Source organism: Neolamprologus multifasciatus, chromosome 15 (genome assembly GCF_963576455.1).
Source record: "Neolamprologus multifasciatus chromosome 15, fNeoMul1.2, whole genome shotgun sequence".
Taxonomy (NCBI): Eukaryota; Metazoa; Chordata; class Actinopteri; order Cichliformes; family Cichlidae; genus Neolamprologus; species Neolamprologus multifasciatus.
Window position 1 is genome coordinate 387,176 of NC_140453.1, and position 26,881 is coordinate 414,056.

At 45.2% G+C, this 26,881-nt stretch overlaps 1 protein-coding gene and 1 long non-coding RNA gene across 3 annotated transcripts; both read left to right on the forward strand.

Annotated features, from left to right (window-relative positions):
• elp3 (elongator acetyltransferase complex subunit 3) lies at positions 1–26,770 on the forward strand. Its single transcript, XM_085133796.1, has 15 exons — positions 1–167; positions 483–582; positions 1,431–1,569; positions 1,828–1,898; positions 2,109–2,172; positions 2,946–3,014; positions 3,529–3,683; positions 7,808–7,969; positions 8,226–8,352; positions 14,361–14,554; positions 15,962–16,052; positions 18,455–18,520; positions 18,602–18,829; positions 18,970–19,051; positions 19,493–26,770. Exons 1-15 carry the CDS (start codon positions 146–148, stop codon positions 19,576–19,578), a joined length of 1,656 nt encoding a protein of 551 aa, XP_084989922.1. The 5' UTR covers positions 1–145; the 3' UTR covers positions 19,579–26,770.
• LOC146501221 (uncharacterized) lies at positions 14,561–15,950 on the forward strand. 2 transcript variants are annotated; one of them, XR_014869557.1, is made up of 3 exons: positions 14,561–14,754; positions 14,900–15,170; positions 15,734–15,950. It is a non-coding gene; the product is annotated as an uncharacterized LOC146501221 (long non-coding RNA). The 2 variants fall into 2 exon arrangements; XR_014869556.1 differs by having other exon boundaries at positions 14,561–14,743; positions 14,895–15,170.
• Positions 26,771–26,881: the final 111 nt, after the last annotated feature.

Genomic DNA, 26,881 nt, shown 5'->3' on the forward strand with positions numbered 1-26,881 from the left:
ATCCCCGCACGACAGGTGCCGTGTTCGGTCGCAACGTGGAGTTGTTTACTGTTACCCCAGAGTGCTGTCGGGCTTTAAAGACAGATGAAGCACTTTTAACAGACCTCCTTTCGTAAATAATTGGACTAGGTGACTAACGAAGGAAATGGGGAAGCCAAAGAAAAAGAGTGAGTGTGTGGCAAAGCGTTTTAAACATCGCAAACTGCTTTCTAAAGTGCTGAGGGTGATTGTAGCTTAAAGCTAATGCTAACGGCAGGTCCCATAAGATGATGACAGAAGCTGCATAACTCGGCAGAGAAGAGTTCAGCAACTTTTCTCGTTTTCACAGAGATCCGTTACACTGCATACTGGACTGCGATTCACTCCGTAAAGCTGCATTTGACAATTTGGACTCCTGCACATTATAAAGCTGTGTTTACATAACCTGCGAATAAACCTTCTCACTGTAATGACAGTAATCTCACTATGCTGCTCTTGGTCAGGTGACCTGAGCCGAGCCGAGCTGATGATGATGACCATTGCCGATGTCATCAAGCAGCTGGTTGAAGCCCACGAGAAGGGAAAAGACATCAATCTTAACAAGTAAGTAATCAACGATACAGTAGACATACAGCGTGTGCAACAATGAACTGGTCCCACTAACTGTCTACCCTCTGTGTACGTGAAGATTAGTCTTAATGCTCTTTGGCACAGAGCTCCACTGAACTGCTGCACGGACACATGTCTTTATTCTAAAAATGTGCACTGTAGTTTATTTATGGACAGCTCAACAGCGATGACCATCTTCTGTGTTGGGCTATTGCACAAATGCACGTGTAAGCCCTCCATGTCACAGAAGATTAGAAATTGGTATCAGCTGCAGGAAACAGTCATGTGATTACTGTGCAGATTACATAGGCTGCATATTACAATAATTAAGACTCTAGTCTAGTGCTGCAGTGCTGTAGTCTGGGCCAATGAGGAGAGGACCCAGTGTTGTTGTTGTTCATGCAAACTTCACAACCAAACACCTGGTGTGTGTGCGTTAGTGCACTTGGCATGGGTGACGTGTACATCTGTGAGGAGCCGCTCAATGCAATGTGATTCATGGAGATTTTGAAGGAATCAATGCTGTCATCCAGATGTCAAGCAAGACAACGCTAGACCACAATGTGCAACAGACATTAGCACATTATTGAATAATTAATATGACAAAGGAGCAGCTGAAACGCAGCACATCGAGGAACAACGAGAAACCTCTTCCTGTCAACACCCGAGCCGTTGATCTCCTCAGTGGGAAACCTGTGCCTACTCCAACTTTTTTTAAAAAAGCTTTTTGTGCCATCAAATCCAAAATAAGTTTGCATTAAAGAACAATTTTAATTAGTTTTTTGTACAATTTTCAGTTCCAGGTGAGTTTTAAGCGAGTTGCATTTTGTGTTTTCAAACAGAGTTAAGACTCAGGCCTCAGCTAAATATGGACTTGAAGCTCAGCCCCGATTGGTGGATATCATCGCAGCTGTTCCACCGCAATACCGTCGAGCGCTGGTGCCCAAACTAAAGGCCAAACCCATCCGCACTGCCAGCGGGGTACGTTGTGTTTATTCTGCCGTCCATATCTCTGATATTTCAGGTTAAGGTTCAGTGAGGCTGAAATAAAATGCACTAAGTGGCTCGTTGAGTAATAGTTTGGAGTCACATGTTAGCAGATGTGTGTGTTTATGTCTGGTATAGTATGAGTACAGCATACAACACTGATGGGGTTGAATCCTTCAGCTCAGCTTTAGATGGACAGTGAAGATCTCTCACAATACCTAACAGATTTAATAACTTGTGTTTTTACTGCAGATTGCAGTCGTAGCTGTGATGTGCAAACCTCATCGATGTCCTCACATCAGCTTTACAGGCAACATCTGTGTGTAAGTTTTGCTTTTTGATGAAAATCTGTGAGGACATGTTTCATCTCTGAGCTGTTTCAGTATGAGCAGCATCAGTGTTGTGTAAGTATTTTAGTGGTCACACTGTGGTGCCAGAACAAACCCTAAAGCCAGGCAGATGTAAAAGCTTTGACGTGTTTGAGTGCTGACAGGAGTTTATTAATAATCAGTGTTTTGTTTTTACTCCGGCAGCTACTGTCCTGGTGGACCGGACTCCGACTTTGAGTACTCCACACAGTCTTACACTGGCTACGAGGTGAAGCACCTTGATTTTCATCTACTGTGTATGCCTGCATGGAAGGTTTGAAGCCTGATGAAGTAAATAAGTTGTCTCCTCAACCCAAACTGGGAGCTGTTTCCACAGCAGCCTCTGCGTCCCATTCTACTGTCAGAAACTCTAAAATCCACAAACAAGCAGAGAGCAACGTGCTCGTTAGAATAAAATGTTATTGCGAGGTCTTTACTGCCTGATCATCCAGGACTTTGTGAGGACAAAGACTTAAAAACGAATTCTGGATTCATCCTGGAGCCGGTTTAGAAAAGCTACGGACAAAATTGACTCGTGGCAGCGCTCTCGCTGTGTTTGTGTAGAGACCAGAACTTATACACATGTGCCTCGACACACACGTGTAGCTACATTTGTGGGGAAGTTCACATCACGTTATGATGGCGTGTTTGAGACTTCCCTACAGTGAAGAACCCAGAGGTATAAACCCGTCATCATAATTACAGTAATCCAGCCTAGAAGTTACAGTTACAGGAAGTAGTCCTTCAGCATCATGAGGCAGGATGTTTGCAGAGATATTGTGCAGGTGAACAAGAGCATAACATTCAGCTTAATGGACACAGAGTGATGCCATCCACATACATCACGTTTTCATATTTTGTGCATTGATACTTTGAGCCATGTTTTTTAATTTAACCAGAAATCGGGTGTGTAAGGTTCTTAGCACAGAACCCTGTGGAACGCCATGTCTGTCTTTATGTAAGCAAACGTTAAACGTCCCTCCTGCTTCTCCCCTCTGACAGCCGACTTCCATGAGAGCCATCCGAGCTCGTTACGACCCCTACCTACAGACCCGACATCGAGTGGAGCAGGTCCGTGATTTTCTACGGTGTACTTTTTAAAAATGGACATTGTTTTGATTATTCGTGTTATTTTGGCTTTTCCTGAAATTACAGAAGCAGGAAGCACCTTAATCAGGTGTTTCGATTGACCCGCCTGCATTTGGTCTCTTTATGTCGTCTCTAGATGAGCCGTTTCCACAAATCAGCCGGTGGTGATATATTTAGTGTGCTGTAATGAGTGCCGAGGCTTTCACTGACCCTAATTATGCCATTATTTAAATTTATGGGCCCATTAGTGCTTTGCAGCAAAGTCGTTCATTGGAACAGTTCACGTGGGTCTGTTTTTAAACTGGACACAGTTTTAGTGTTTTCCATGCCTGTGGGGTCGGTTCATGTGCACCAGCTGTTTAAAGTTTAATTACAGTGAAGTGTTTGAGGGAACACAATGATTGTTCTGCTGAATGATGGTGCATTGCTGCACTTAGCTGAAGCTGCAGATAAGTGCATTGCTTTAATGGTGCCCAACCCTCGGTGTGATTTGCAGCTGAAGCAGCTGGGCCACAGCGTGGACAAGGTGGAGTTCATCGTGATGGGCGGGACCTTCATGGCTCTGCCTGAGGACTACAGAGACTACTTCATCAGAAACCTCCACGACGCCCTGTCAGGACACACCTCTAACAGCGTGGCTGAGGCTGTCAGGTATTTAATGAACAGCCTGGCAGGCGTCTGTGTCTCACGATAAGAGCAGAACACAGTAGGATCTCTCCTGATAACAGAAGGATGTTAGAACGGTCACGTATGCGAGAACCACTGAGAATAACAGCAGGAGCATGTTTGGACCCTTCATGCGTGGGTGAAAAGTAAATGCCTGCAGGTGAGAACATCTCCAATGACGTGATGTCAGAGTTAAAGGTTGGATTTCATGTTGGTTTCAAAAAGCTCGCAGCGAAGGATGCAGAGATGAGCGGCTGACGTCTTTGATGCGGGGATGTGTTGATTCCTGCAGTGATCATTAGACAGGTGTTTGCTGTAGGCAGCAGGGCCCTGGTTGGACGTCCAGTTGTTTCCCTGACGGCCACTCGCCGCTGCAGCCTCTGACCTCAGCTGCAGGGTTTTTACCATCGGAGTTTCAGAACATGTGTAAGGGTTGTAACCACAAGAGGGCGCTACTTTACCATTGTCAGTATTTCCTGAACTCACTGAGCTTCTCTGATCATCTCATTTTATTCTTTCTGTCCGTTTAACATCAGTCAAACTATTTCCCTGAGTCTGACCTGCAGTCTGAGTCTTCTAATAGATTTTCTGTCACCCGTTGTTTTGTTTGACCTCTTCTGTATGTTTTGGTGGTGATCTGAAACGTAACTTTTACATTTGGATTATTACTCGATAAGCCAGTTTTTTAGTGCCGCTCTTGTGTCACGTGGCCTTTTCTCCCCGTTTCCTGTGTAACAATGGCTCCTGTACTGTGACCCTGAGAGACGGCGGGAGAGAAGAGACGGTCTCCTCCGCTGAGACCGTTTATGTTGAGGCAACAGGAGGTGGATCAGCTGATTGCCCAGACGCAGCTTTTCATTTAATGGTTTTTCTTTATTTTCATGATTATTTACTTTGTAGATTCTCTCGATTGAATCAAAAAAGTGTGAAATAACCCAAAACTTGTTTTATATTTTAGCTTCTTTAAAACAGCCCCTTTGCTTTGATTACTGCTCTGAGCGTCATAAAAAGCTTTTCCTCAGTCGTGGTTTCTCAGCAGCTGTTTGACCATAAAGGCCTGATCCACACAGTCTCCTCTGAACTGATGTGTCTGCTGCTGGAGCTCTGTGGCGTCTATCTGAGCTGCTGCTAACCTGCAGTTTCTGAGGCTGAATTGATCCTCAGCAACAGACGGACTCCTGGGCTTCCTTTTTATAAACATGTGAGCCAGTTTGGTCGTAGCGTTCGAGGGTTTTTGTGACTGCACTTGGACACATTCAAAGTTTTAGCAAGAAACTCCACATATGACCCCTGACCTGTGAAACATCTCAGGTTTGCAGCCCTGCCAAAACAGGCAAAGGGCAGCTCAGAGGAATCTGAAATATAAAACATATTTACAGTTATTTAACATTTTTTTTCTCCTCCTCCAAAGATCTGGTTTCATATATTTGATGTCTTCAGTTTGTACAATGTAGGAAGCAGTAAAACCAGTAAATGAGAAGGTGTGTCCAAACCTGTGGCTGCTGCTGTACATCATCACGCCTCAGAGGCGGCGCTGCACACCGTGCTGCTAATTCCTTGTGTGTGTGTCACCAAACGTGTGAACCTTCATCACGTTTATATAATCAGCTGAAAGATAAACATGAAGCCAGTGCAGCATGACTGTGATTCTCCCAGCATGCCCTGCATCCACACATTAAACTGTTGAACGAGTTCATTCAGGATTCGGGTGAAAGGAGTGAGCGCGGGCAATCGTAAAAGTCGCGAGCAATCGCGAGCAATCGTAAAAGCAGAGGACTCTGACGAGTCCTCTGCTTTTACGATTGCTCGCTCGGCCACTTGGGGCCAGTTTTGAATGAAATTGTCGCGCAGCTGCTCAGTGTGGATGAGTAGAAACGCCAAGATGACTGGAGAAGATTCTGAGTCGGGTTTATTGAGACGATTGGACCAAATAATGTGTTTGTCTGAAGCAGCCTGTGTGTGCAGGAGCTATTTGCTCTCCTACAGTCCGATTAGGCCCGAGAGGCTAGTTTGTGCGATTGCGTGTCTCTTCTGATGTACACATGTGTGTACACGAGTGTGTTTGCGGGAAGTGTGTGAAAGTGTGAATCTGCACTTCTATCAGCATGCTCTGTTAAGATGCTGGGATTACGGTAATTGCTGTGGCTGCGTCTCAGGAAGCAGGAAACACTCGGTTTGGCTGCCCTTATCTGTGTGTGTGTGTGTGTGTGTGTGTGTGTGTTTGAAAAAGTCGTGTGCATTTGATGTCTCTGCTTCTCACCCTGCTCCTGATCGGATCGCAGCAGTGAGATACCTCGAGATAATCGCCCGAGATAATAGACTTTTTATTGATTCATCTCACACAATCTGATCGTTCTCTCTGGAGCATAAACTCTTGTAATTGGTGTAAATCAGCCAGCAGACTGTAAAAGATGGACGTTTACTGCCAGCAGATACAGAGTCTGAAGCAATATGAGCCGAGTGAAGGCAGCGAATCGTCATCAGAGCAGCTGGAGTGGAGAGAACGACACCTGGCCAGTGTCACGAGAAGATGTGTGTGTGTGTGTGTGTGTGTGTGTGTGTGTGTGTGTGTGTGTGTGTGTGTGTGTGTGTGTGTGTGTGTGTGTGTGTGTGCACCTGTGTGTTTTCGATCAGTCACTCAGATAAGTTTGGACTCGATGTTGTTTCTGTCTCGATGACGTTTGTAGAAGTCGAGTGAAGGCGCTGCGCCACATGTTGCTCTGTTCGCCGTCTCGCGCGTCCTTGTTGTTGTTTATTGCTTTATTAATCAGCCTGGGTCACATGGCATGCTCAGTGAGCAGTGTGGCCTGCTGTTGATATTTAATGGGTTTTATGGTCGTTCTGCACGTTGTTCCAAATATTACTGACATGGAAAAGATGCAGAGCGTAAAGCGGACTAAAGGTGGTCACACCAAATATTCACTTTGAAGATCATTAAACGTTTCTGCCTCATGTCCTGTGATTTCATGATTTCAACAAATCTCTGCAGCTCAGAAAGAAATGAGGCTCGAGATGTTTCACACAGCCCTGAAAATCATAAAGAAACAGATGATAAAGGATTCAAACAAAGGGTCTGATTGAATGTTATTGTTTAGAGCAGGGGTGTCAAACTCCAGGCCTCGAGGGCCGGTGTCCTGCAGGTTTTAGATCTCACCCTGGGTCAACACACCTGAATAAAAGGATTAGCTCATTATCAGGCCTCTGGAGAACTTCAAGACATGTTGAGGAGGTCATTTAGCCATTTAAATCAGCTGTGTTGGATCAAGGACACATCTAAAACCTGCAGGACACCGGCCCTCGAGGCCTGGAGTTCGACACCTGTGGTTTAGAGGGACGAGCCAGTCGGGACTTTCTAAAGTTTAATATGAACACGATGCTATCAGGTTCAGTCAGATCTGAAAGTCTCAGCAGGACAGTTTAGATTTCACTGAAAGTGTTTGTGGACTTTGCAGAAAGATTAGACTCACGGACTTCGTGGCAGAGAGATCTGAATCCAAGTTTATTCGCTGGATTGTTTGTAAAAAAGCAGATTTTTATCTGGACGAAGCACAAGCTTCATTATGTTACTCGGCCAATGGCTGCTCTGACTCATGCACTGCTCCCGCGTCTCCGCCTCTTATAACCCAGAGAGCCTCAGAATATATTTGAATGATGTCAGAAGTTGGCAGATGTATTTGTTGAATCCATTTGAAAACCAGCTTCAAAGAAAACGCTGGAATCCAGTCGGACCAAACACATCTCTTAATAAGTAGATCCCCATCACACCCAGTAAAGTGTCAGTGACTTGCAAACAAAACACTTGTTAATGTCTCATTTAGCATTTCCCCCTGTCATGCATTTTCTTTATTGGATTAATCAGTGTGTCTTTAATGTGAGGTTAGTGTTAACCGTCGGCATAATGAGCCGAGCAAACGCGCAGCCTGTAAATTGATGTTGCTAAATGGTCCCAGTAATATGTTTCCTTCATATGGAGCAACTCAAACATTTAGACTCTGTGAGACTAAATAGTGAAATTAAAAAGACATTATCACACAGACATGAAAGCCATATTTTAAAAACCCCTAATGAGCAGAAACGACATCAGTAACCGGGAATGTTTTTCTCCTCAGGTACTCGGAGCGCAGTAATACCAAATGCGTGGGGATCACCATCGAGACGCGGCCCGACTACTGCCTGAAGCGGCACCTCAGCGACATGCTGGGCTACGGATGCACCCGGCTGGAGATCGGAGTCCAGAGCGTCTATGAAGACGTGGCCCGCGACACCAACAGGTCCGTGGGTAGAAGTGATGTGACAGCAGGGCAGGGATGGCTCAGTAGGTAGAGCGGTGGCCCCGCGATCGGGAGGTCGGGGGCTCGAATCCACTGAACGGCTACCCTGAGGTACCCCTGAGCACGCTGCTCCTCGGTGCGCTGCTTAGTGGCTGCCCACTGCTTCACTGGGGATCAATAAAGTATACAGTATTATTATTATTGATGGGTTCAGCCTGCAGGCTAACAGCTACTCTCTGCTTGTGTGTTTGTGCAGAGGCCACACGGTGCGAGCTGTGTGCGAGTCTTTCCACCTGGCAAAGGACGCCGGCTTCAAAGTGGTCGCCCACATGATGCCAGACCTGCCGAACGTGGGCATGGAGAGGGATGTGGAGCAGTTCATTGTGAGCGTTTTCTTTTTCTTTAGCGCAGTTTTACCGTTAATCTGAGCCGAAGGTGAGAATGAGGAACGAGAGGGTTGGTAGGTTATCGGTATTTGTCAATAAGAGGGAACCGCTCCCAACCGGGGCGACTTGATTTTGGAGGTTAAATGATGGCAGCCTTTTGCTTGTACGGCGCTGTGAATCCCTGTCTTCTGCATATACAGGAAATGTTGTGAGTCCTTACAGTAATCGCATTACTTTTGAGGCCTCGTTGGTGGCTATGGAGAAATGTGCGTTCAGCGAGCAGCTGGTTGGTGGTTGCTGGAGGTCAGTAGCTGTGCTGTCAGGCTGAATAAGAAGGTGCTGCACCAAAAGCGTCCTCTCGACTGCTTCGGTCACCAGCAGATCGCCACGGTTTGGATGGAGGTGCCGACCGCTCTGCAAACACTCACGAAACATCAGATGATGGTGAAACTCCAAAAAGTGAGACACAGACTTCAAATTAAAAGTTGTGGCTTCCTGCTCAAACGACACGTTTCAAAGACGCAGCTTTTACTTCCACAGTGAGAGCTCGCTGCCCGTGCTAACGAGCGTCCAGCTGCAGACCGCCGCGTAGTGATGAACGAACCGCCTCTTAGAGCCGGCTCTTTGAAGTGAACCCTTGTGCTTGAGGAGCAGAGGGGGGAGGGGCAACTTCCTGTGTAATTTGCATAATTTTGAATCATTATTATGTTTTAAATTTTACTTCTGTGATCCTCGTCTTCTTTTTTTAAACAAAAAAAGTACAGGCTCCGCCTCGCTGACTGCACAAATATGGCGGTCAGCGTTTGTCGGCCGTGTCACGTTTCGCACTGACTGAATGTTAAAAGATGGTTTGATTAAAACGATGACAGGTGTCACCACTGATATATTTCAACTGAAGGTTAAAGACAAAACATACAGAAAGCTCCTGGTCACATGATCATTTTGGACCTCAGCGTTGGCCAGGATCGAATCCCTGATTGGATATTTTTATGGGTTTCCTTCATAAGAAAAGTTGTAAGCGGACAGAAGTGTGTCGACGTTGCACGTTTGGTCGATCATCAGGTTTATTGTTGGTGGAATAAGTAGCCAGACCTTCCCTCTTCTGCATGGCAGCAGCGTGCGTCATCACAGTGCGATAGTACCGAGTATGTCCCACGTGCAGCGTCTCAAAATAGACCCGGAGAAGACGGCGACAGTCACTCACAGTCGATGGAAGTCTTGTCAGATGCCACTCAACGGCGGGCTCGGTTTGCTGCTGTGATTGGAAACATGGCTGAATGCGCAGAATCAGACGCGCTGCCTTCCCAGAGCGCCAGACTGCAGGATGTAAATGACGACTCTGTTTGAAGCCGCGTGCGCTCTGAGCTCATCCCACTTGTTTTGAAATCAGGTGATGAAAATGCAACGAAGGAGAAGAGCAGATATGATAATCGGTGCAGGTGATATGACACTGGCTGTGTAAGAACCAGCAGTGATATTGATTTGCTCTCTCGTACCTGATAATTAAACCGTGTTTGTGTTTCGTTTTTAAACTGCTGCGTCTGACACGCGGCTCGCTTTGAAGGAGAATCTGATACAGAGATGATCCCAAACTGCCGTGTTGCTCTGAGATTAGCACAGCGTGATGTGGGCAGTTTGTTTGGTTCTCACAGGTCCAGTGGCTTTATTGTCTTTCCAACCACGTGCAGTAGGGGTGGGCGATAGAAACGATATACGATAGAAACGATATAAATTTGGCCAATGATAGAGATTTTGACTATACCGCTCTATCGCGACAGCGCATGTTGATGATGTCATCAAGCTGCGCCTGTTTTGGTCGAAAGCATCGCAGCGGCTACAACCATTACCATCTGCAAATTATGCCGACAGTCACAGCAAAGAGATGAAGCACTGTTGAATTATGGGGAAAGCCAAAAACTGCGCTTCCTCCACTTCCATAACATTGATTCATTAATGTTGAATTCTCTCGCAGCTGCTCTGTTCTCATGTTGTTGCAATATATTAATAACTAACCTCGTATTGTGGATGAATAATCTCAGTTGTTCTCCTGACTGAAGTTTGGCCCGTGTATAGCATCCTGCTATGCGATTGCATTTGTCTCTGACCACCAGAATCCCTCACGTTAACTTTTAATGAGTGGAAAAAAAACTTGGCGCTCATCCTCCAGCTTCACTGTGCTAATGTTATGCTAACATAGCTGTGTCGCTAGCAATCACGTAGCACATCATTATATACCAGGTAGTCCAACTTCAGTAACCCTGCAAACGCCACTGCTGTTTAGTTTTCTGTCTTTATTTACGTTGGAAGTGATAGCAGAGCTGTACGTTTGAATTAGCTTCAAAAATCTCTCAGTCAGAACATGGTATGAAATGTTTAGGTGGAAGCTAGCGAGCTAACTTCCTGCTAACTTCTAACTCCGTTAAATTTAATAAATTCTGTTTTCATGGATGTTAAACTTAATTGTTACACCTGATAAAGCAGCAACGCTGATGATTTAATTAAAGATTAAAGAATTTAACTCGTTTTAACTCTCAGTGTTCGTTTGACTTTGGGACCTGAATCTGACGGAGTTTAGGACCCAGATTACTCCGTGAAGCTCCTCACTACGGCAGCCGTAATGCTCTGACAATCCATCAGCAGTGCGACTTACCAAAGTTGTACTAAAACATTTTTACCGATTTCTGCAGCCAAAATCGGTTCAAGGTCAGTAAGCACAACCCGAATTCATACATAAGGCACACTCTCGATTTTTGAGAATATTAAAGGATTTTAAGTGTGGAAAATACGTTATACAGAAGAAAAGAATATATCGTGATATATATCATTACCGCACATGCTTCAAATTATATCGCGATATGAATTTTAGGCCATATCACCCAGCCCTAACGTGCAGTGCGAAAAACAAACAAAGACTTTCTAAAACATGTTTTATGACTAAGATAGCGTTATACAGCAGCTGTTTCGTTATTAAAGATTAACATCAGTCTGCACGTGCTCCAGAGAGCTTTTCTTCAAATCCTTTAACTCTCACTCGCTTTTGCAACTTTGTACTTTTGTGTTACTCGCAGCAACAACTCCACCTCATTGTGAGTCCATTTAAAAACTCGCTGCTTTTCCTCCACATTTTGCCGCCACGTTTCAAAGAGCCGGAAAGTAAATAAACAGCAGACAGAAATGAGGCAGGTCGAATCTTCTTGTGTTTCACGCATGTGCAGGACTGGAACGTGAGCGTTTTCAGCCGTTTCAATGTGGACGCACAACTCTGTGAAAACGACTGAAAACGCTAGTGTGGACGCGGAGCGTTTTCAAATCTATCCGGGCCAGTGTGGACGTAGCCTCCAGTGAGCATACACAGCAGCCCACCCCTGACGAGCCGGTGTGAGCACTGAGCGGCTCCTTCAACAGGCTTTTACAGGAAGGAGGTCACTCTTACTCTTAATCTTCCTGCTCTTCCTTCTATAGTTTATATTCGCCCTTCTATAACAGCTGTGTAACACCCAAATTTCTCAACGGTGGGATAATAAAGGTTTATTCTATTCTATTCTATTCTATTCTATCCTAGAACAGCTCTGGCAGCAATAACTGGAAGTAGTCATGTTTTGTAACATTGGTCTCTGATATCTCCCACTTTCCTTCACAGAAGTTCTGCTTTTATTGTGAAGGTGTGAGGAGTTTATTGGCAGATGCTACAATCCTCGCCTTCATGCAGGGAGGACTTCATTTCAAATATGATTATATGGCAAATGTCTGAGTGGAGCGACTCGTGAGTCGGATTTCTCTCTGAGCAGAATAAGGAAGCTGTGCAGCCGTGAGAGCGTCTCCAGTCTGGTGCACATCAGCTGTGGACTTTTCAAAGCAAACCTCACATACATGTGTTTGCTGAAGCCGTCGTGCCTGTGAACGTGTCTCACGCTGTAACGTGGAGGGCAGGACTGTGACAGGAAGCGAGTGTGCATCTGTGTTTCCTTCCCTGCAGCATTTCCTCTGCCACTCGTCCTCTCTGTCGTCTGTTTCTTCCAGAGTATTTTCTCTCTCGCGTCTCCTTTTTCTCCTCCGTTGTCTCTCACTTGATCTCTTTCTTCTCTCTCCAGCTGTAACGTTCCTCTCGTCTCCTCCAGTCACACCGGCTTCCTCTCTGCCTCTTTTATCACACTGACACTTACATTATACAACTTGTGTGTGACTCTCCTTTGTTCCTCCTCATCATATCTAATCTTCCATGACACCCGTCATGCCAGTGAGTGGAGCGTAAAAAATATGAATTTTTCACTCCAGGATCCAAACGAAGCTTTTCAGGATGCTTTTCCATAAAGATCCGAGCTAAAGCTCTTACTGACGGAGCATCCAGGAAGAGCCGGTTTGAAGGACGGGAAGAGGAAATGATCAGAAAAGGTGGGGGAGAGAGAGGAGTGCCTGGATTTGCATTAAGATATTTCAGGACATATTTGGTTCACTTTAGTTTGCTTAATAACCTCTGGAGCAGCAACTGTGGAGTACGTCTTTGTAGCAGGTCCTTATTTTCTGTCTTCACCACATTTTGTGCCAGAAACAGAAGAACAAAAAGCTGAGCAAACGTTTCCATATCAATCAGCAGCACAGACTGTACATCATGAGTGGAGGCTGTTAAAGCTCTCGTTCACGGGGCTTCTTCAGTCCCAGGTGTTTAAATAGGAAGCGGTCGACCCCTCGAGGTTTAAACACGGGAGCTCGTTCAGGTTCTTGACACTACGTGAGCAGAAAGACGGATCAGCCGCTGTCTGTCTGCTGAACTCATGTAAAGAAATATTCACGTGGCTGTAAGCGGTTCTGTAAAATTTAAAAACATCTTGTTACGTTGAAACCAAGCACACCATTGTTGTTCTTGTGACATTACCAATAAGTCTGATGTGTCACATGACCCTCTTCCTATTGAAAAAACAAAAGTTGTATCCAAGATGGCCGACTTCTAAATGGCCACCATGGTCACCGCCCATCTGGAGGAGTTTGCCCCTCACATATACTAATGTGCCACAAACAGGACGTTAATATCACCAACCATCCCCATATTATTACGGCGTATCCATAGAAACGGCCCACCCTGTGCACCACTTTGGTTTACAGACTAATAATAGTCTGAGGTCCTCTGTTTGCGAGCATTCGGAGGCGGGGCTCCTCGTTGTCTTTTGCGTTTGCATTCGTCTCGACCAATCAGTCGTGCTTCCTGTTATCTGTGGCTGCTGTGGTCCCGCTGCTGTCTGCAGCATCCGGACCAGTTTAAATCTGCAGCAACAGGAGAACTTTGCACATCACGCTCGTTCTGATAATGAAATTCGATTACAACTTCCTCCCAGCCTGAGCTCCTCCCTCACTTATCTGCTGTGTGCAGATGCTCCTGTTCTCAGGGAGGCATCCTCACGAGGTTCTTCTCTGCCAACCAACAGCAGCTGTGATTTACAGTCCAAACCAGTAGCAGGTGCATACTCGCCGCCCCCAGTCCCAGGTCTCCTTCTTTTGGTATCGAAGCGTTGTTATTTGTCGGCTCCCCCTCCTCCCTCACCTCCCTCCCCTCAGCTGCACTGCAGGGCCGTGTGGGACATGTCCTCGTGTGATTATGAGCTGTGACGAGAGAGGGGGAGATTACGAGATACCGATAATGCGGCCTATTTTGGAGAATGCGCCTCCACTCCAGATTTTCACGGTGCTGATCACGATAGCGAGCGCAGAGGGGAGGAGAATGACTGGAAATCACACCGACTCCTCTCACTGCGCAGACCCAGACGTTTCTTTCCTCCCACTGAATAACTGTCAGTGGATGCTGCTTCCAGCCGGCTCATTGCCTCTGCAGAGGTTTTTCTTGACCCGTGTGGAAAAGTCACATAAATGACGTCAGCTCCTCCTTTTCTCTGTTTCAAGAAGCTCAAACCAACTCTCTGCTTTATTCCAGAATAAAACTTTGATGCTAATGTGAATTGTTCTCTGTTGTTAAGCGCTGAGTTTAAAGAGCAACATGAATCTGTTTGTTCCAGGAGTTTTTTGAAAATCCAGCTTTCAGGCCAGATGGACTGAAACTGTACCCCACCCTGGTCATCCGAGGCACGGGTCTGTACGAGCTGTGGAAGACCGGCCGGTACAAGAGCTACACGCCCAGCGCTCTGGTGGACCTCGTGGCTCGGATTCTGGCGCTGGTGCCGCCCTGGACCCGAGTGTACCGAGTGCAGAGGTGAGTGGATGCGCTTGATGGTACGTGAGCATGATTCTGTGTGTGCACATGGCTAAAGCCAGGTCAGAGCAGCATCTGCAGGGTGATGAAGTTTAACAAACTCTGTTATCAGAAGAAAACCTCAAAGATGCCGTCAGTGACTGTTTGAGTTATTTCATAGAACAACATACTAAACTCATAAATATGCATGTTTCCAACAAGTCGATGTGTTTGAATGAATGTAATAAAAATGCGCAGAGGCAGTCAGCGGTTTGTGGAGGCTGCTGTTAGCGGTCAGAAGTGACTCACATATGGGCTCAGCCAGCACTGACACACACACACACACACAACGGGGAAAAAGAACAGTGGCCAGTTTTTCAGGTAACTTTGTGCTAAAAACATCAAAATACTGCAAAATATTCAGTGAATTGTATTTTATTCCTTAAATATATTAAATATCAGTGTGTGCAAAATGTCTTTGTTGGGCCATAACTGAGTACAGTCCAAATGTAAAAAACTCATTTGTGTCGGCGACGATTATTACAGTCGAATCTGCAGCTGTTTTACACGTCTAATAGGAATTAATTTGAGGTGTGACTTATGCAAAGCTACAGGAGTGAAGTGCAAGAATAAAAACGTGGAGATGAACGGTTCCTGCAGCCAGTGTTGCCAACTTAGCGACTTTGTCGCTATATTTAGCGAGTTTTCAGACCCTTCAGACCCTCAGCGACTTTTTTTCTTAAAAAAGTCGCTAAAAAAGACGTGAAAGCGCATATCGCTTTTACTCTCAACAAGCAGCGGGTGCTGTAACGCAGTCAGTTCTTCTTTTCCTCTTATGCTGTTTTGTGGATCACAAGGTTTAAAACTACTTATAAACACACACACACAGTAACTCCACCAGAGTGCCTATTTCGGGTCACTTTTGCCGGTCCAAGCCCGGGTAAAGGAGCAGGGTTGGAATTGTGACATTACAAAAAACAATAATTGCTAAAAGAAATTTAATTTGTAGTTCTAAATAAACTCTAACTGCATTTAGGACGTTTTTTACTCACTTTATGTCTCTTCCACGATGTTATTTCTCTCTCCAACAACATAGATTATAATTACATTAGCATGACCAATTATGCAAATTAGGTGATGACGTCATTTAGCGACTTCTAGCGACTTTTAGGACAACCAATAGCGATTTTCCTTACTGAGGAGTTGGCAACACTGCCTACAGGAACCCCAAAGTGTTTTGTTTGGGCGGGGTTAGGTTCATCGGTGACTCTAACTTTCCCTCAGGTGTGAATGTGAGCGTGAAGCAGGACAGCAGAGATATTTGTGTATAAAAATAAATTCTGTTAGTGTAGAAAAGCACGAGTGCAGTACTGCACCAGGATGTACAGTGCCTCTGCTGTTCAGTCATTCTTGTATCATCCCCATCAGGGACATCCCCATGCCGCTGGTGAGCTCTGGTGTGGAGCACGGCAACCTGCGAGAGCTGGCACTGGCCAGGATGAAGGACATGGGCACTGAGGTGAGACTGTAAGGCCTGACGTGCTGTGCGTCAGCGTATTTTCAGGAAGGAAGCTAATGGTGTTTTCCAGCTGGAATTTGATCCGACAAAAGGGGAGAAGAGTTGACCTCGAGTGGCGACGACGGCCAACGTGCAAACGCTGACTGTGAGAATAATTTCCCGCTGTAGCTGCTGTGGGTAAGATGACAGATTAAAGCGCCACACAGGTGTAGCTCAGGACTGCTGGAGCACAGAATTGCGTCCCCCCCCCGGCCGGCCTCCTCCAGCATTTATTGAATTTCTGCTGGAAAGTAGAAAGTAGATTAGAACCAGCCGAGCTGCAAACACCAGGCTGGCTGCACATGCGAGAGTCAGCAGCTACAGAGCCTCGTTTAGACAGACTGCGTTTAAAAAGCAGCCGTTATCAGACAGCGAGAGCTGAAACGCCACCTCAGAAATATACACAGCAGCTCTGCGCTGCTCTTCAAACACCAACGACCCTCACGCTGCTGTAAGGTCGTGTGTGGAGCTCCACGCGGCTAGGAACCAGAATCACGCTGCGTTCGCTCTCACACGTGGCTCTGCGCTGATGTTGTGATTATTCAAACTTGACCTCCTTCTCTTGTTGACGCCGGTTTGCAGAAAGCCGGCACAAAGTTTTCTTAATGCTAAAAATAAATCTGAAAACAGAAGCTGCTCCTCTTTGTTTCCCTCAGCCCTGTTTGAAACAGAACTGATGCTGTGATGAAGTCTGTAGTTCAGGCTTTAAACCGCCGTCAGACCTCGAGGCAGCTGAAATTGGCCTTCGAGTGAGGAGGTGGAGCTCAAATAACTCGTGTCAGACGGGATGAATACGGATCAGTTTGAGCTGCACGCTCAGTGACTCTACAGCCGAGGTGCTTATTCCCGAGAGGTCACCGTTTGATTTTAGGAAAGATGATTCCTCCCCTTTATCCGGGCTCGGAGCCAGCGCTTCTTGCTGCTGGACTCGAGTCTCCTCCTGGCCTCGACCTGAGGATGCGTCATGTTCGACCTGGGGGTGCGTCGTGGTCGACCTGTGGATGCGTCGCGTTCGCCGCTGCGACGCCGAGCTCCTCTAGAATCCAAGGATACAACTTTGAGGCTGGAAATGAGCAGAAATGGTCCTTTAAGACGCAGCTGGCCATCCTTGAAACAGAAAGCTTTAAAGTTCGAATCCTTAAGATTTCAGGCCTGGTTCATTTGGAGACACCGCGGTTACCGTGGTAACAGCAAGTGCCCTTTGTCTGTGCTTAGACAGCTGCTGACAGCGGAGGACGGACTGGTGCCAACGAGGCTCCAGTTTGATTTTAGGCTGTGGTCTGAATTCGTGTCGCACACACAGAGCTCCTCCCAGCAGGGACGCGCCTCGGCTGACCAGCTGATCAGTATATACACAGATAAACAGGCGAACACCCCCAGACCCCTAATGGTCTAACACGGTAACACCTCCAGCAACATCTCGCTGACGTGTTGCTTTTTCGTCGTTCTGAAAACGTCTCACCTGTGGCTTCAGCCGCGGCTTAGATCAGGTAACACCGCCGCCCACAGTCAGACTTCCTGTCCATCGTTTTGTGACTGTGTGCAGTCAGACTGCAGGTCCAGACGTGGAGCCAGACTTGTGAGAAATCTGAGATGATAAAAGTCTGTTTCACAGTAGAGGTGGGAATCACCATACATCCCACGATACGATATCATCACAATACTTAACGCACAATATGATATTATTGCAATTTTTAAAAATATTTTGCGATATTCAGATTCTGTACATAAAGGTAAACTTTATCAATATTCATTTTCTCTAATATCAAAGTCTCACACTCAGTCTTTCTCTCATTTCAGTTTGATTGTTGACAAACTGAACGGTTTGTATTACAGTCTAGTCCAACTTAACTGAATCAACCATCTGGTACAATTATAGCTATTCTGAACTATGCAGTTTATGAAAACTATGCAGCCCCTTCAGCAACTGAAGAATTTGAAAGTAAATTAAAACAAAATATAATTTTACATGAAATAAAAAAGTTTTAAACTTAATTAAAATAAAACATGTCTTAAATTAAAATAAGTAAACTGTCATGTTTATTAAACACATTTGGACAGTGAAGGAATGTCAGGATTCTTGCTCAGAAAAAGGATCAACATGCTCTGAAGTCAGAGCACAAAAACCTTTTTGTAACAAAGTATCGATTTCTGCTGTTCCTGTATCGATACATTATTAGCAAACAAAATATCACCATGCTACACAGTATCCATTTTTTCCCCACCTGCATGTGCAGGAACATTATACTGATGAGCTGTAACAGCTGAGAGGTGATTGACTTTGTGTGTGTGTGTGTGTGTGTGTGTGTGTGTGTGTGTGTGTGTGTGTGTGTGTGTGTGTGTGTGTGTGTGTGCGCCTGCAGTGTCGTGACGTCAGAACCCGGGAAGTGGGCATCCAAGAGATCCACCACAAAGTCCGACCTTACCAGGTAACCGACGCCGTCACTCGCGGCGTGAGACGAGGAGACGTTGTGGTTTCCTGATTTTCGCTAACACGCGTCTGTGTGCAGGTGGAGCTGATACGGAGAGACTATGTGGCCAACAGCGGCTGGGAGACCTTTCTCTCTTATGAAGACCCTGAGCAGGACATCCTGATTGGTCTGTTGCGGCTGCGCCGCTGCTCTCCACAGTCCTTCCGCCCGGAGCTCAAAGGAGGCGTGTCCATTGTCCGTGAGCTGCACGTGTATGGCAGCGTGGTCCCCGTGAGCAGCCGAGACCCGAGCAAGTTCCAGCATCAGGTGGCGTACGCTTTCACACACGTGCACGCACAACGACAGAGATGAACGTGACGGTTTCGCTCCGAGTTTTTCTCCACACCGGCCGAACCGCAGAAGCTCTGAATGTTTTCAAACCGCTTGTATTTGTGTTACGTGTGCAGGGCTTCGGCATGATGCTGATGGAGGAGGCGGAAAGAATCGCCAGGGAGGAGCACGGCTCCTGCAAACTGGCTGTTATCTCAGGTGAGTCGATACAGACGATGTTCTGACACAGAAAAAACAAACAGTTTGTTTTATAAAAGTAGACAATGTTTAGTAACTGTAACCACGGAGACCAGAAAGGAGGAAAAATCTTTACCCTTCACCAGAAATGTGATGCTTTTAATCTGAAGGAGCAGAGGAGAAGTGTTTTTGAAGATGTGGCCGAGACTGAATCGTACGCTGTAATAACTGACTACTTATTTATTTAAGTGCTGGTTTACACATTCACCTAACAGCACAAGGATCCCGGTTTGATCCCGGGATGAGACATCGCCCGGTGTGCTGAGGCCTCGTGAACAACACAGATTTATCTGTGATGAGCCAATAATGTCGCTGCGTGTGTCAGACTGAGAGGTTATCAGGAGCCAGTGATGTGAATGTTTGTGTCCTGTGACGCTGAGAACGCTGTTCTTCATCCTGCAGGTGTAGGAACGAGGAACTACTACAGGAAGATGGGCTACGAGCTGGAGGGACCGTATATGGTGAAGGACCTGTACTGGCCGGACTGAACGGAGTTTATTTATCAAAACACACTCTGGGACACGAATATTAATGTGATGGTGTTCTGCAGTATCGGAGGCGGTGCTGGTCGGCCTGTTTTATCTGGAGCGCACAGAGGCCGCCGCTGCTCCGTTTCTTCTGTTTTTTAAAGATAAGGAGACGCACGAGAGGATGTAAGGAATTAGGGAACGTTATCTAGGGTGACGCCAGCCTTTGAGTTCAAATTAAGATTCTTTAAACATACAGTGTCATCATATTGGCGCCTTTTATTTAGAGTTGCGCATTTCTGAGTCTCCCCCTTTTTCTGTAAACACGGGTCCCGGTCGCACCGCTCAGACTCACAACAAGCAGCACTGATTCACTTTGACGTGGAACAAGAGCCGACCTGCCGAGCATTTTTAATTCCACTCCAATGATCCGTGCGCGCAGCGGAGAAAAATCTGGGTATCCATGAAATAACCGTTTGCCTGGATGAGACGATCACGGTTCCAGTTAATCATGTTTATGTTGCAATCACATAGAAACCTATTACGAGGCGAGCGTTCATTAACGGACGCGGCGGATGAACAAACAGTGGAATGTGTCCTCGCCGGGCAGCTGTTGTTTTGATTTGTAGGGCAGGAAATTGAATATTAGCGTTACATAAAAGCGTCTCAGTTAATCCTGTTTCTTGTGTTTCCTGTCATGCCTTCTTGTCTTTTTCTGGAACAATAAATATATTTCAGTAACTGTGCCTGTGAGATTCTGAGTTGTTGTTGCAGGGAGACATTTGAGGCGTTAAAACTAAACGACAGGAAGGTGGAAAGCTTCCAGAGGTAAAGGTCATCCTATCAGACGCTCCGATAATGTGATCCTCATCGCCGGGGTTGGTAGCAGACCCGCGCCGAGAGCTCATTTGACAAATCCTTTCCGGTCAAATCTGGTAGCTGTCTGTCTGCCTGCTGCTGTTTTAAACCACAGCCACAGGAAAGCGTTTGTCATCAAACATGGCGATAAAGGGGCTCACACGGAGACCTCGTGTAGGATTCGACCGCACGGGCGAGCTGAACGGACGCTGTGTCGTGACTGCGCTGTGTGTGTTGGTGTTGCAGTCCTGACGCAGTGAGGTCTACGCCACACTCGGGCTTTTCTCTCCACGCTTGTTCACTCCTATCAGCTGTGAAATCTGAAAGGACTCCTCGTCCCCGCCCGCGCCGCCACACTGTGCGAGTCTAATCTTCTCTGCGACACGAGCCGAGGTGCAGCAGGCTGAAGGTTACAGAACTGCCCACTAACATTACCACAGTGAGAGATGAGAAAGGCATCGAGCTGTGGCGAGCTTCAAGCCGCTTCAGACCCGCCCGGCCCAAAAGTCGGATTCAAGTACACATGTGAAGCTGTTTAAACTCTCACGGTGGAAAAATAACGACAGAAGCAGGCCAGTAATCCTGTTTACAGACTGAGAGTTAAAATAGGATTTGAAGTGAGGAAATATTTAAACGTTTTGTCTCAGCTGAGCCCCGACCAGAAGATGAACGATGAAGAGTCCTGCATCATCCGAACTCAGATGTCATCACGTCCTCTGAGAACCTGAGGCATGAATTTAACTTTAATACAAAACTTTTTTCTCATTTCTGAATCTGAGTTATGTAAAAAAAAAAAGTTTAATTACCAAACGTATTTATAAAAAGGATCCTTCACGTTGGTCCAGGATCAGCATCGTTGTCTGAGCATCAGTTAGCATTAGCCAAGATGTTGCTACTTAAACATTATCACAAGCAAACTGACACGAGCATCGTAAATGATAAAAGAATCATATAAAAGAAAATGAATGAAGAAAACAACATTATGGTTACAGAAACAAAACTAACATGTCTGATTGGCTGGATCGGGACCAACGCTGTGATGATGCACCAACACACACCAGATACACCTCCGCCCTAGACACCTGCTGCTCCCTGAGCTTTATCAGAGCTTGCTTCCTATCAAAGGGGAGTTCTTTCTCCCCACAGTTGCTCACAGTGAATTGTCTGATTGTTGAGGTTTTCTCTCACACTCTGCAGGCTCTTTGCATTATGCATGACCCCGACGTGAATATGATCGTGAACTGGTGAATAAATTTAAGTTGAATCACAATGTGGTAATCTGTTTACATCCCATTCACGAGTTCACGTTGTAGGAGAGAAGAAAGCAGAGAACTGGAAACCAGCTTGAGCTCACTCTGCCACAAAGTCTCATCAAGTGTTTCCAGTCAGAATGACTCAAATATTCGACCAAAAGTTAATTCTGAGTTTAAAAAACGAACAAATATGCAATAATTCAAAGAATTCATCCTCAGCAGTGAATCAAAATGACTCTGATGGCCACATTTTTATGGCGCTGATATTTACAGCTCAACCACATGTTCACGTTCTGCTGTTAGCATTTAGCTCAAAGCCCCGTGTTTCCCACCATTTTTATTTAAACCTTCATTTGTGGAAAAAATATAACTAAGAGATTTTTTTTTAGTCAAACAAGTTTTTCCAGATTTATGCTTTTAACTTTGACACTCACAGTACAATGAAAGAGTTAGTGCGCCTGTAATGTTTCTTCCAGCCCACACTTGCTGTAAATTGATCCCTTCCTAATGCAATTCCAATTTTGAGTAATGGGGGATAAGAGCCTTTGGCAAGTTCAAGTTAGCCAAATCAAGTTGGCGTCGTCTAAAGATAGTCTGTTTAGCACGAAATTCCCTCCTAATGTTACTGTCATTCAGTAAAGACATATGAGGGAATGAAAGATAACATCTAACATCTGCTGAAACTGCATCGGTTGAGACGCAGTGGGCTCTAAATATAAGCTGGAGATTATGGTTCCCATCTGTAATATTGAAGTTCTGATTGTTTCTATGGACACTCTGGCTCATGTACGTGAAAAGTGACACAACATTAGTCATTTTGCTTTTGTACAACACTCGACTGGATTTGAAACGAAGGATCTGGTAGCTGCTCACAGAACTCAGTGTGTGGTCCAAAGTGGACTTTAGGAGGGACCCGATTTGGTGCATTTGCAAAAAGAACAACTAAAGGAATCGGGTCGGCAATCCTGGGTGCCGAAGGGTTAACTGATGGCACGTCCATAGCTGGACTGACTGGCCATCGGGCATTTGCCCGGTGGGCCCATGGTGATTTTTTGATTTTATGGGCCGATGATCTTATTTTATTTATTTTGTAGTAACAGTATGAACAATGAAACGTGGTGGATTGGCCAGATGCTGGAAGATGTGTAAAAATAACTGTTGTTTGGTGGTGGCTGTGGCGGAGCTTCCAGCAGATAGATGAGGGAAAGGTGAGGCAGGAGGAGCAGAGACTCGAGGCGCCCACCGGTCCGAGTGTCAGGTGAACTGAACTCCAGGTAAGAAGTTATGAGCTGCAGTGTGTCTGGGTCAGATATAAACCAAGTTTAGGTGGAGTTTATTTTCGTTATTCTGACTTTTTCTTCAGCTAGGATGGAAAAAGACACAAAGCTGGAGTTATTCTGCGTCATTACGATCAATGATCAGCTGATCGGCTTTTCTCTCTTGTTTGTTTATTGCCCACTTTGTGCCAGAAAGAAGAAACCAGCGGATGTCGCGCTAAACAACAGCAGCACGTTTAAGCTTGATCAGCTGTTGTTAGCATTTATTTAATATTACTTTCTAGTATCAGCTGATGTTTGCTGGAGCCACAGCTGTAAAGCTGCTGGTCATGATGGTTTGGATATGTGGTGAGAGGGAAACATGAAGATGAAACCAGGAGATGTCCTTACTGAATCATCAGAGCTGAACAGGTGATGCAGAAACAGGTTTACCTTTTAGGTGACATGAAGGAGTTGAAGTTATGAACTGTTTCTGAGAGACAAATAACACCAGGATCCTTTTCTAAGCAGCTGACAGCTGGTAACTGTGCAGGGGCGGGTCTAGCAAAGTTTTGCCAGGGGGGGCAGGTAGGGCATTAACAGGGAGAGGGGGGCACAAAGAAATACTTTTGTTTCTTATTCTCATTTAAAATGTCTCGCTTATAATAAATAATTATCTGAATCTTACAGCCAAAGTTTTTATCTGATGTAAAATGTATAGAAATCATACATATACCAACAAGACTGTACATCACTGTCACCACAGCGTTTTCATTCAAAGGCTTTATGGCTTTAATACCTGGGGGGTCGGTCTCTAGTCAAAATGCTGATGTTTTGTCCCAGTCCAGCCCTGGGCACGACGCAGTGCATTTTTAATGCAGTTCATTAAAAAATAAATGGCCGGGTCAGCGGTGCACATCGCACATCAGCTCGCATACACACATTAGTTGTGCTGCTTCTTAATGACGGTATCTTAGCAACCCCAACTACCAGATTCAACTTGTAATTGGCTAAAAAATAACTTAGCTACCGGTGAGAGGGACGTTGCTAGCTAGCAGGTTTTTCGAGCGATGTTGAAATTTCCACATTCAGACACTTCAAATGCTTCAGCAGCTCAGCGCAGCATCAGCACCACGGAGATACACGGAAACATCCGAAGACTCGAGACTGATCAAACCAGAAGCTTTGATGAGCAGCTGGTTTGCCTCGCATTAACTGGCTGAGTTAATACCAGTTAATGCGACACTAGATGGCACTCATCATCAGAGAGGTTGCTGACCCCTGCTTTAAATAAAAGGCAGGACGGATCCATACTTTTGTTCATGCCAAATTCTGATCCCGTCATGTGAATAGTAGCGAAATCTGAGACGTGTTCTCAGCAACATTTTCACATGTGCTCTGTGTAAACTGCAGGTGGACTAAATGCATTTAGAGATGCGCTTCTGCACGCCGTGGTTCAAACAGAACTTCTGCAGGTTTGCTTAATAGTGATGGGTCGTTCGCGAACGAAATGGCTCTTAGAGCCGCCTCTTTGACGTGAACGACGCGAGCCGGCTCCTTATCGCGAGCCGTCACGTGGTTTTTTTTTTTTTTTTTTTCTCACCCTCTCTCTCGCACTTTTTTCGCTTCACTCCACACGCGAGCCTTGTGCTTTACGCTGGGAAGAGGGGGGAGGGGCGGTAGTTACACTCAGTAGCACAGGAACAGACACAGAGGGAGAGAGAGAGCAAGAGAGCCAGGGACAACAACGTCACATTAGAAAGGTATAGTAATCATCCACAACTATTTTCGGTTGCAGATGATAAAGGATTCAGAAAGTTTATGTCCATATGACAGAGAATATGCATCTTCTTTTTGTTTTCATATTTTAATTTATATTTAATTGTGTTGTGGTTTGCAGTGTTTTGTGTTGTTTCACTTTAAATTTGTAAAAGGAAAAAGCTGAAAATTTAAATAGTTAAAATTTGAAATGTGAATAGTTGATTTTTGTATTATGATTTATTTATCACATTTTATGTGGAGTGAATAAATAAAAGTATATTTACGGTGGCCCCTCGAGACAAAGCACATACAAGCTTCAAATCACGTACAAACTCAGAAGCACGTAAAAACACGTACATACTCCGAAGCACGTAAAAAGACGTACAAACTCCGAAGCACGTAAAAACACGTACAAACTCCGAAGCACGTAAAAACACGTACAAACTCCGAAGCACGTAAAAACACGTAAACTCCGAAGCACGTAAAAACTCAAAACACGTACAAAAGACAACAGAAGTTCTCCAGGATGCTAGGGCGCAGTGTTGAGCTTTTGTTACCTAGTGGCTACACAAGCCAGCAAGTACCAACGACCAGATCTGGTTTGTGGTAGTAACAGGTAAATTAACTTCTTTTTTTTTTAATTATTTGAATATATATGAGTGCTTGTGTATAAATACACAAACAATACACACATGCTTTCAATTGTGTAATTTAAGTGATCTAGTAGCTCTGCTTTGGAAGTTCAGTTCATGCTAGAAATGTGTGATTTGGAGTTTGTACGTGTTTTGTCTCTAGGGGCCACCGCATATATTTGTATATAAACATATATAAATAAAACCACTTTTTTTATGTTAGTAATTCCTTTTGTGCATAATTTTATATTATTGTTAATAATAAATAAATTAAAGCAACAAAACAACCTGAAGAGCCGGTTCGGAGCCGAAAGAGCCGGTTCTTTTTAGTGAGTCGAACCGAAAGAGCCGGATCTCTAAAAAGAGCCGGAAATCCCATCACTATTGCTTAATGACGTCTACGTTCCTGAATTTATTGAATTGCTGCCATGTGATTGGCTGATTGGATATGCGTTGGCAAGCAGTTGCACAGGTTTACTCAGTGGCTGGGTTTACTTAATAACGTAGCCGGTGTTTGTGATTCTGTTTTTGGGGATTCGTGCAGAAGACATTTAATGTTCCACCTGCAGAGGTTCTGTGGTGATGAGTCAGAGCGATCCGTCCTCTACAACCTCTGTGGACAAGCATTCAAAGGTCGTGTTTGTGATGTACTGGCCTCTGTCAAAACAACCTCGCTGAGCTCAGGCGCTGACCGTCACCTCACTAGCTTAAATCGCTACTTTATGGGCTCAAAATGTAGTCATAAATATTTTGTACTTGTAAATCAGTTTTGTATGTGTAAAAAGATTTGTGTGTGGACTTAGCCAAAAAACCCTGCAAGTTACAAGTACGAATTTTGACCCTATTTTTCTTCCTTTCATCTGATTGGTCAATGTCATGTCAATCACAAATGTAACAATCCAATCAGAGAACAGATGGGTTTGGCTGTCGGAGGGGCACTTTTTTTTTGAACTGCAGGTCCTTGAAGGGTGATACAGTTTGAAGCTGGAGGATCTCTATGTAAATATCCGATAGCAGCTAGGTCCCCTAACTTTCAGCAGCTGTTGAAAGGATAAAGCTGTGCTATATCAGTGTTAGAAATACATCATTACTTTAGGATTAGTTTAACACAAAGTCAGGGCTGACCCGGGACCATGGCTGTGAGTCACAGTGCGCAGCATAAAAGTCCTTTCACATCGGACGCAGGATGTGCTGCTAATGCTAACTGCTAACTAAAAACAAAGGATCCACAATTTGTTGCGCTGGCTGCTGAGCTCTGTGGGTTTTTACAGCAGCTCTACCTGTACTAGATGCACCTGCTCCTTGTCGTTTCTATCTCTGACTTTATGTCCTCAAGAGTTTCTGCTTTTTGTCGCTAGTTCTTCAAACGTTCAATAAAAACATCTATGCTAATTCATAACGAAGAAAGCTTTGTAATGAAGACTGTCATTTCCAAAACACTGCCCGCCCCCACCCCGCGGTCCGCAGCGCTGTTGAAAAGGCTGTGGAAGTCCCTGTATTAAACACGTAGACCTGTGACACAAAAATCACCAAACTCGGACGACCACAGACTGTTTTCCTTCGT

Excerpts from the sequence above, each read along its gene's own strand:
- elp3 (XM_085133796.1), top strand. The coding sequence starts at position 146 with ATGGGGAAGCCAAAGAAAAAGA. Across the intron at positions 1,899-2,108 it reads TTTACAGGCAACATCTGTGT|CTACTGTCCTGGTGGACCGG; the intron begins GTAAGTTTTGCT and ends TTACTCCGGCAG. Across the intron at positions 3,684-7,807 it reads AGCGTGGCTGAGGCTGTCAG|GTACTCGGAGCGCAGTAATA; the intron begins GTATTTAATGAA and ends TTTTCTCCTCAG.